The 10,804-nt window shown below is 42.4% G+C and overlaps 1 protein-coding gene across 1 annotated transcript; it reads left to right on the top strand.

Annotated features, from left to right (window-relative positions):
- Nucleotides 1-1,076: 1,076 nt before the first annotated feature.
- On the top strand, nucleotides 1,077-2,338 carry LOC147419144 (uncharacterized). Its single transcript, XM_086505782.1, has 4 exons — nucleotides 1,077-1,171; nucleotides 1,829-1,991; nucleotides 2,085-2,186; nucleotides 2,294-2,338. The coding sequence occupies exons 1-4, from the start codon at nucleotides 1,077-1,079 to the stop codon at nucleotides 2,336-2,338; spliced, it is 405 nt and encodes a 134-aa protein (XP_086361908.1).
- Nucleotides 2,339-10,804: the final 8,466 nt, after the last annotated feature.

Here is a 10,804-nt window from a genome sequence, read left to right on the forward strand (position 1 = left end):
GGAGAGCTCTATATAGATATAGGAAGTTATGTTGAGCTATGCGAGGATGAGAGAGAGATCTCTTAAAGCCATAAATATTGTATTTGAACAATTTTGCTCCGTTTTGTAAAAACTCTGGCTCTCTAAGTACCTTCCATGTTGTATAAAGATCTTTTGATTTTGCGCTCACATCCTAGGCAATCCATGGCCACATGCAGCTCCACCACCTGGTTTTTCGACTGCAAGATTTGATTGTGTGCTCTCTCTCTCTCTCTCTCTCTCTCTATCTCTCTCTCTCTCTCTCTCTCTCTCTCTCTCTCTCTCTCTCTCTCTCTCTCTCTCTCTCTCTCTCTCTCTCTCTCTCTCTCTCTCTCTCTCTTTCGATTGATAATTCTGAGTTATCGACTTGCCACTTCCATCACTCAAGTTGAATAGAAGAAGAACACTTTCTGTTGTTGCTAGCCTTTGAACATTCCAAAGCTACAAGCACCTTCGAGCTCTTGTACGATTCTCCGTTTTGAACAATTTTGCTCCGTTTTGTAAAAACTCTGGCTCTCTAAGTACCTTCCATGTTGTATAACAATCTTTTGATTTTGCGTTCACATCCTGGGCATGGCCACATGAAGCTCCACCACCTGGTTTTTTGACACGCAAGATTTGATTGTGTGCGCTCTCTCTCTCTCTCTCTCTCTCTCTCTCTCTCTCTCTCTCTCTCTCTCTCTCTCTCTCTCTCTCTCTCTCTCTCTCTCTCTCTCTCTCTCTCTCTCTCTCTCTCTCTCTCTCTTTCGATTGAAAATTCTGAGTTATCGACTTGACTCTTCCATCACTCAAGTTGAATAGAAGAAGAACGCGTCATTTCGTCATTGTATTTAATGGTCTTTGCGTCCACTTTAGGTACGTATGCTCTAGGTATGTTCTCACAAGCAGAGATGACAAGCACCTCCTCCTCTCTCTCTCTCTCTCTCTCTCTCTATCTACTTGTCCATGTTTTCTACTCCATTCATTCAATATTAAGTTTAAATGTTCGTGTGTTTAATGCAGGTATGGATGATGAGGAGTTTCTTTCTTCTTTGTCACCCCATCAGAGACAATGGTACATGGAGCGCCATCGCTCTGGCGCACCATCGCGCGTTCCCACTGCATCCGCATCCCCCTCTGTTTCCGAGCATTCAGCGCACTCCGAAGCTTTGGTGTTGACGAGATGATCTTTACACTTGTCTACGTGCCGTCGCTCTAGTGGTGGCGGTGGCGGTTGTTATGGAGATGCCGCCACCGATGCTTCGACACCGCCTCGTGTTCGACGAGGCTCTTTACCCTCCCCTTCTTTGCCCGTCCCAACACCAGCCACGGCATCGCCATCGACACCAGGTTTTGCACGGCTGACTACCGTTCCCGTAGCTACACACCACTAGCTACTCCTCGAGGAGTCACTCCGGTGGACACTCCTCGCTTCGAGGCTCAGACTCTAGTGGAGACAACTGACGTCCGTACCCCCGTTGACATGCCGCTAGAGACCCCTGTCGGGACACCCAGGTTCACCGTTAGTGGCGAGAGGGCTTACCCTACTCTGTTGACTTCAGCGGCAGCATCATCTTGGATGATGAAGGCAAGAAGGTGATTTCGCACATGATGGTCTTTGCTCTCAGGTATTTAGACACTACATACTAAACACCTGGAGTGAAGTACCGAATGATTTAAAAGACAGAGTCATCAGCATGCTTCATGACAAGTTTCCCGCTCCAACACGGGATGACCGCTTCAATTAAGACGTGATGAAGGTTTGAATGCGCGAATACTGCAAGCACAAGCCTTCCGAAGTGCAAAAAGCAATCAAGCATGGGTGGAACAGACCAGATTGGTTGGCCAAAGAAGATTGGAAATATGGAAAGAAAGATGCATGCGAGAATCCTGGCAAGTGGAAGCAACTAAAGGAGGCAGCCAGAGTGCAAGTAGAGGCAGGGAGCTCGCACCACTTGGGGAGCGGCGGGTGGGTATCATTTGAGGCTGATTTTGTAAGTGTTTTCGCATTGCTCTCTATGTTTGATAGTTTAGGGTTGATGGGTTTTTAAATTCTAACATAATGGATTCTTTGTATGTTTTGATAGTGGTCGTTTACAGGACGTGATCCCACACCGTATGAGCGTGAGTACGCAGGCAGGAAGGGCTTAAACGCCCTTATGGACATTCTGAGTTCTTGTGGCGGCATGGTTAGTATATATTAGGGTTTATTATTTTCTATTTGTTGTATTGTTTTATAAACTTCGCTATATGTTTATACTTACAAAAAGCTATCTTATTGTTTTTTTTTTTGTAGAATCCGACAGATACGCCGCTTGGACACAATGAGACGTTTGATTAGACGATGTCAGTTTAGCCATAGCTAGATAGAATTAGCTTCTTTTTGTCATAGCTTATGTATCATGAGACTACTTTTATACGTCTTTTTGAAAACCATGTATATTTTTGAAATAATGACAATTGTTTGTAACTATTACATTTGCAAAGTTTAACAATCAAGTGATTTTGCCTGGGTGAAAGCATGAATAGGTGGAAAGCTATATATGTGATATAATTAAATAGCATAGCATGACATTGGGGGTGTGGTCACTGGTGCCATATTTGAGACGTCCAAATTTATATTCTAAAAAATGTTACACTAAAAAATTCAGCCTTCACACACCCACTTTGTTTCATGAGTAGTTGGTAGTTTCAAACACCGTGCCCCCCCCCCCCCCCCCCCCAAACCCCCTGCCTCTCTCTCTATCTCTCTCGCGTGCGTGCTCAAGGTCTATTGTGCTTAGAGCTTCTACTGTGCAAGCTTGGCTACTTCAAGGATGATTGCAGTAACTGCCCTCTTCTCTTTGAGGTATGTCTCTCCCATTGAACATGTGCATTCTCTACTGCTTGAGCACGCGCGCCCCACCTGGGATCATTTAGCTACATTAAGCTGCATTTGGAGCTGCATGAGTGCCACACCTTGTTCATTTACAACAAGAGGCGAGAAAAACCTAATGCTGTTGTTGTTGGCTGCATGAGAGGACATAGACTCCCGAGGTAATTTGCCAGTCCACAAGCTGCATGCAATCTTGAGGCAAATCCCATAGCACATCACCTTGAATTCCCTGCTTACAAGAGCATGCCCATGAAGTTCTTGTTTCTTTTTAGTAGGGATGATAAGCAAGGGCACACCACGTCTCATGAGTTCATTGGATGATGTGCATGTATATCACTTGAGACTGCATCATGGCACCTTCGTCAAAGCATCCTATTCAAGCAAGTAGCAGTGTAGTTAGGAACATCGAACCACCTTTGCATACAAAGTTTTGTCGTCTTGCCGAGGAATTTCATATGGAGCGTGGATTTCCATTGGAGGGAGCTGATCCACGTAGCTTGTCAGGAAACAATGACATCTCTGAGGAGGAATGGGAAGCCGTCTTTATATGGCCAAAGCCGGTTCCGGGTAGCCAGAAGAAAGTGAAGGCATACCATGCTCGGTCGGAGTTCTTACAAAATCTTGTGTGGAGACACTAGGATGTCTACCAGGAGGGTCCCTTCATGTATGAAGTAGGGACTCAATTTGCAAAGGCCTTTGCATTGGAAAACTGCAGTGAATCTGGCAAACATCAAATTTATTGGGCTATCTTTGCAGAGAGGGCAATGAGAGCCTCAGAAGAAAGACACAACTTGCAAAACAAGATCAAGAGGTGGGAAGAGCATATGAGTGGTAGAGGTAGAGGTTCCAAAACCACTACTGCCTCTACCAGATCATCATTGAAAACAGAAGGTACGTCTATACCATTGTCAAGCGTGCCTACAGGAGGATGCCTGGTACAATTGGCAGAGGAGGATAGCAAGGCACTTGCAGAAATGAAGAATATTACAGAGGGCAGATTGCAAGACTATAAGTCAAGACTTGAGGGTGCAAAGAAGCAGGTAGAGGATCAAGTCAGAGAATTGCATAGGGCTGAGGGTGCTCAAAGCTCAAACACTTTGGCCATAAAGTTGCAAACGGAGATTGATTGCGTGCAAGACCCTGTAGCTCGACAACGCCTTATTGATTTGATTGGACAGTTCTCGAGTACTACTAGAGAGAACATTGCTGAATTAGAAGCCAATGTGGCTAAAGCAAAGGTGAATACCCTCCTACATGTGCTTCACTTTGTTTTGGAGTATGTGGCTCACTTCCATGTGGTTATGTGGTTAGAGTGTTATGGATTGTATGGTTATGTACTGTATGAGCATATTCTATTTTTTCTATGTGCTATATAGCACAAAATATGTGCTATATGGTCACAACATAGCCATCATCTTCATGGAGTGGGTGGTTATATGCTATGTGCTTTATAGTTCAATCTAGGTGCAGCATGTTCACAATAGTACCCTCATCTATTTGGAATGTGTGTGATTCTATGCTATGTGCTTTGTGTGGTTATCTGCTATGTGATACATAGCACAATGGACATGTGTAATATGTGCTATATAGCATACCTGTATGCTATATGCTCACAGTATAGCCCTGAAGTGTGTGTTAAATATTGATATGTGCTACATAGCACAATCTTTTTATGTGCTATGTGCTAAATAGCACATTCTGTGTGTTATATGTTCACAATATAGCCCTAGACCGTGTGGAATAGTGAATTGTGCTATATAGCACAATCTCTATTTTTGCTATGTGCTACATAGCACAATATTTGTGCTATATGCTATGTGCTATGTCTCATATAGCCCACTGCATATCATATACCCAACAAGCTTATGCTATATAGCATATAGAGAAAATGTTTGGGCTATATCTAGTATTTTAAAAAGTCTCTCTGCTATGATCTACAGTTCACACTCTATGTAGCACTTATAGCACATTATACTTGGACTCTGCTATGTGCTATATAGCACAGTGCATATCATATACCACATCAAGCTTGTGTTTATAGCATATAGAGTAAGTGTCTATCTTATATGTGGTATTGCAAATTAGGGATAATATTCACGCTACATATTCTTTTCAGCAATCTGCTTTTGTTGGGTTATTGAGACTTAAATTAGATGTGTTGTCTTCTTTGTTTCACAGGCACTACTTGCAGAAGTAGAGACCAACATAACACAGGAATCAGAGCACTTTAACTTTTGTGTTACCATGGAGAGGACTTCACATAACATGGGAGCCACTTTGATGAAGCCTTTTCCTCCTGTGGATTTTAAGTAGAGCATTAGCGAGGTGGCACTTAATGGGTTCTACCATTGTGTAGGATGTGGATTCCTGTTCGATGCGAGAAGCTTGGATGTATTCTCCCTGCCTTGAACCCATGTGTACCATATGCTATGCTTTGCGCATGTATGTAGGGACTATGGCTATTGTGTTGCACTAGATTGCAACATGTCTATTCCCCCTAGAGCTAAGCATATGATTGGTCTGAAGGTGAAGAGTGAGATGAAAGAATCAAGTGCAGGTAGTCACTGTGTCAATTATTTACTACTACTATTGCAGGCCCACTTTCCATTGGTAGTTTAAACTCTTGCATTTAATGAAATCATTTGCAGGTACAGACATTGCAGCAGAGACCTATATACAAGAATCATTGAGGACAAAAACAGAGAGAGTCTCTACGCAGGCCACTGGTAGGTACCAAAATCAGTATTTATGTGTGTATTTTGGGATACTCCAAGTGAGACTTTGTAAATAGCTTGCTTTGTAGAACAATCATCGCATGCTTTCTCCAACAAGATGATGCATTCCACAAGGAAGAATGGCCTGATTACCTCAGGGATGCAGCCAGGCCTTGAAGCGGAGTCTACCCGAGGGATGCAGCCAGCCCTTGAAGCGGAGTCTGCCGTAGGGGATGCAGTACGTGGAGTAGTTGAAGACATCTTGATGGCAAAGTCTTCTGCAGTCAAATCACCTAGGCAACAACTAACTCCAAGAAGGCTGTTGCATTCTCCATTGAGTGCCAAAGCATTACCAAGTGTGGACGCTAGAGATGAAGCATCTGATGAGGTAGTTGCAGATGCGGTGAAAGCAACACCCCCTCCAACGGGGAAGAAGCCAACACCAAAGCGCAAGAAATTGACTCCCAAGAACTTAGGTGGAAGTCCCACAATGGATATACCTCTTGATTCATTTAGGAAGAGAAAGAAACCAAATGCAAAGCAATGAGTGTGTTTTTTTTGTAACTTCATGCAATTAGAAGATGTCTTTAGAAGGCATGTGCAATCCATTGCACCCCTATTGTATCCATGCTCATTGATGAATCAAGTGTTGGAATTTGTTAGTGACATGTCTCTTAAGTCTTTGCATTGAGTAGTTGCAAACTATTTGATTTATTTTCTGTACATGTTTAGTGATATGTTTCTACTTTCTCTTGTCGTAGATAATCAAGAAGCTGAAAAAAGAGGAACTTGCATGAGACGCACTCTCTCTTCAGGGTTTCTAGATGAGGGGTCTGTAGGTTCACTGGCTCAGTCTTATTGTGTGAAGAATCCAAGAAGGGATGCTACATCTTCCAGGGGGGTTACAGGCAAAAAAAAAAGTGTCTTTTGATACAGTTGAGGGGTCTGTAGGTTCACTGGCTCAGTCTTATCCTATGAAGAATCCAAGAGGGGGTGCTACAGCTTCCAGGGGGGTTACAGGCAAAACAAAAAGAGTCTTTTGATACAGTTGATCCCTGAACACCTACTATACTGCTGAATTTGTTCCAAATGTGCCTAATGCAGTTGATGTGCAGGTTGTGCATGATGATGTGCATACAGATGTTGACCTTGCTAAACTTAAAAAGGGTACATTACCCACCCCCACCACAGTTGAATCTGGCACAGATGCCATTGATGATGCTATGGTAGTTGATGCGTGCACAAATGCCATTGTTGATGCTACGCTAGTTGATGCCTGCACAAATGACATTGTGGATGCTATGGAAGCTGATGCTCGCACAGATTCTGCTGCTGATGGCAATGTTAATGATGGTGGAACAAAAAGTATTGTTCATGCTGTCATAGATGCCCTTCTAGATGCAGTTGTGACTATGGGTACAGATGCTACTGTTGAATCTGGCACAGATGCCATTGATGATGCTACCACAGTTGATGCCTGCACAGATGCCATTGTTGATGCTACGGTAGTTGATGCCTGGACAAATGACATTGTGGATGCTATGGAAGTTGATGCTAGCATAGATGCTGCTTCTGATAGCAATGTTAATGATAGGGGAACAGAAAGTATTGTTCATGTTTTCATAGATGCCCTTCTTGATGCAGTTGTGCCTATGGGTACATATGCCGCTGTTCAATATAGCACATATGCCATTGATGATGCTACCACAGTTGATGCCTGCACAGATGCCATTGTTGATGCTACGGTAGTTGATGCCTACACAAATGACATTGTGGATTCTATGGAAGTTGATGCTATCACAGATGCTGCTGTTGATGGGAATGTTAATGATGGTGGAACAGAAAGTATTGTTCATGTTGTCATAGATGCCCTTCTTGATGCAGTTGTGCCTATGGGTACAGATGCCACTGTTGAGGATACCAAAGGCATGGGTGAGGAGGTCCTCATTGAGAGAGAAGCTGAAACACGTGAGGCAGTGGGTGCAAGTGATGTCACAGCCCAAGCCAAGGTGGTCTGTCCAAGTGATGCAGATGATGACATTGTTGATGCAGAGAAGGCAAAGGGTACAGATTCCGCTGTTGAAGATATGGGAGGCTTGGGTGAGGAGGACCTCACTAAGAGAGTACCTGGAATAGGCTCAGTAGTGGGTAACGGTGATGTCGCGGCTTCTACCGACACAGCTAAGGCATACCACAGAGCAGTTCAATCGGGAGAGGCAATGGGAGAAGTTCTCGTGGCTGCTATGGACATGAAAGAGGCAAATACACATAATACAAATGAGGCATGTATAGAGCAAAACAATGAGGCATGGAAAGGCACAGAGGTGCCCACTGACAGAGCAGCTCAATTGGGAGAGGCAATGGGAGAACATTTCATGGTTGCTGTGGACACGAAAGAGGCAGTTGCACATGATACAACTGAGTCTTGTACAGATCCCACTGCTAGGAATACCAAAGGTAAAAGTCCAGAGGTCCCTATGGGTCGAGCGGCTGTTATAGATACAAATGAGGCAGGTACAAAGAATGATGATAAAGAGGCCAAAAATGGACATGAATATGAGAGGCAAGAGAGGCCGTGCCTTGTGGTAATGACAGTACAGATTGTTTCACTGCCTCCTGCATCTTTTGAGGACAAGAAGAGAAGGGAAAATTTATGCATCATACTGGATGTGAATGGGTTTCTCATAAGGAGGTATAAGGTCTCCTTCTACAAAGGAATAGCGAGAAGCAGTACTCTTGATTGGGCAAGATCAAGGTATCAGCAGGTAGTCACTAGGCCAAATGCTACAGGAAAGATTCAATTTGAATATGTGGTCAGGCCCAATGCATCAATCTTTTTGCATGCATTGCTGCAAAGAGCACAAGTTGCACTATGGACCTACATGACCCAGGACAATCTAGCACTCGCTTTGAGTGCATGCTTTCCTAGGCTGAACAAGCAGTATTTCCTCGATATTATCGGTCAAGAGGGGTGTAGAGAGGCGAGCTTCAATCTAAATGAAGTTACTGGGATCCCTCCATGTAGAGATAACACAAAGCCCATATTTTTCAAGTATTTGAAAGACTTTTGGAAGCACCATCCTAAGTTCAACTCTGATAATACACTGGTGGTGGATGACACACTCTACAAGTGTCTGCTCAACCCTCCCAGGACTTGGGTCTGTCTTGCTTCATTTGAACCAGTAGATATTTGTCAGTTCCCAATTTACCTGGTTAGCACATTATTCCCTTGGTTAGTCAAGTGGACAGTCTCACCCAGCCCTTATGCTTATGCAAAGATGAACCAGCTTGAAAATCCTTCGGACATAGTGTCTGCTCGTGTCATCAACCACTATAGAAGTCAACGAGAAGTATGTAGGGAAGGTTGATTGTGGTTATGGAATCATGTATACAGTATTTTGTGCACTAAATGTACTTGCAATTACTATACAAAAAACTGTCCTGTTCAAATTTCTCTAAACTTAATGATTGAATAATGTAATTTTATTTTGGTGATATGATGTAATTTTATTTTTTTGATATGATGTTGTCATACTCTGATAGAGTCCTGCTACATGGCACACATAATAGCATAGACAGGACCATCGGGCTATTATTACACATAGTTATTCTATATAGCACTCATACTGCAAGAAATACTATGACATAATAGCATAGATAGGGAGATTGGCCTCTTATTACACACACTTACGCTATATGGCACACATAGTGCTCTCCATATGTAATATAGATCTTTCACATACCACACATCATATCATAGACAAGAACATTATGCTATGTGATACACACACTTTTACTGTATAGCACACATGTTGCTATCTTACTACAATAGAGTCCTTTTATAGCATAGACAGGGACATTGGGCTATTATTACACACACTTGTACAATATAGCACACATAATAGCCTAGGTAGAGACAATGGACTATCTTGACACATTAATTGGCTACATATCACATATAGTAGCATGTACACAACTCCATAACACCCAATGGGTAGCTATTCTTAAGAGTGAGATGATTGTAAGAATGAGACATGTTTACCTGATATTCATCAAGAAAGTGAATGGGATGCTCTTGATAATGTTTTCTTCCCAATCATTTCTGAAAAATATCTTGGCTAACTTTTTTCAAGGTGCAACATGTTCACAATAGTAACCTCATTATCTAAAATGTGTGTGATTCTATGCTATGTGCTATGTGTGGTTGTGTGCTATGTGATACATAGCACAATGGACATGTGTAAGGAGGTACTGGATGGTGAAGGCTATATAGAACATAATATAAGCCTGTTAAATAGGTATCATGCTGCTTCATAGGGCATGGCATTGTAAATGGTTTCATGTAGTTCCGGAGATAAATAATATTTCTTTGAGGTAGCAGCTACCAAAGGCATGTCAAACTTGATTGCCCGAACAAGGTGAGAGTACAGGTTAGTAACTCCCCTATCATCAAGTAGAGTGTAGTGATTTGGGTCCCCCTCTTGCTGTTGATAATAACACCCTGTGACAACATAAGTGTTTTTATCACATTTGTTTTTCCACTTATCTCTTAAGATGCAATATGTCATCCATTTTCTCTTTGTACATCTCAAAAGAAAGAACTCTACACCTTCTGCATTGCCAGCGTCTACATTGATTGCAAAGTTATCACCTTCAATGAGATACTCACTCAGCATATCCTGGGATCCCTCAAACAATGCAGCTTCATCTTCTGGTACCTTAGAGAGTGGTTTCAATGCCTTATGTGTCCACTTTCATGCATATGATTTGCTGGAACGAGTCCTCCAATGGCCCTTCATGCAAGCATCACAAAAACAAGAAAGCCGCCTGGTCCTTAATTGAGTAGGATCATGAAGAAAAAATCCTGAAATGCAATGGAGTGATCGAGATCCTGGTACTCTCTAACAACCCCATAGATTAGACCTATCCACTTCTGTCTCTTTTACTAGCCAAAATTTCTTGTTTATAGTAGGACCTGCTTAAGTGGATTGTGCATAAGAGCTACATGCAGCACTGGACATTGTTCTCATAAAAAATGCAACCACGACTTGATGCATGTTTAGCATTGATTAATATTCAAAAGTATGTTAAATAGATTTCCATAGCTTGAGTCCAAGAGTTTTCTTATAATATTTGATAAAATAAGAGAAAATCAAGCAATAATGGAGAGAACCCTATAAGAATTTATGTGTGTGGAGCTGGATAACCATGACTTCTT

This window comes from Adiantum capillus-veneris, chromosome 29 (assembly GCF_014529385.1).
Source record: "Adiantum capillus-veneris isolate H3 chromosome 29, ASM1452938v2, whole genome shotgun sequence".
NCBI classification, from domain to species: domain Eukaryota; kingdom Viridiplantae; phylum Streptophyta; class Polypodiopsida; order Polypodiales; family Pteridaceae; genus Adiantum; species Adiantum capillus-veneris.

Coding starts and splice junctions, on each gene's coding strand:
- LOC147419144 (XM_086505782.1), top strand. CDS start 1,077: ATGGAGCGCCATCGCTCTGGCGCACCATCGCGCGTTCCCACTGCATCC. Junction 1,172..1,828: donor GCGCACTCCGAAGCTTTGGT/GTTGACGAGATG, acceptor TGGGTGGAACAG/ACCAGATTGGTTGGCCAAAG. Junction 1,992..2,084: donor TATCATTTGAGGCTGATTTT/GTAAGTGTTTTC, acceptor ATGTTTTGATAG/TGGTCGTTTACAGGACGTGA.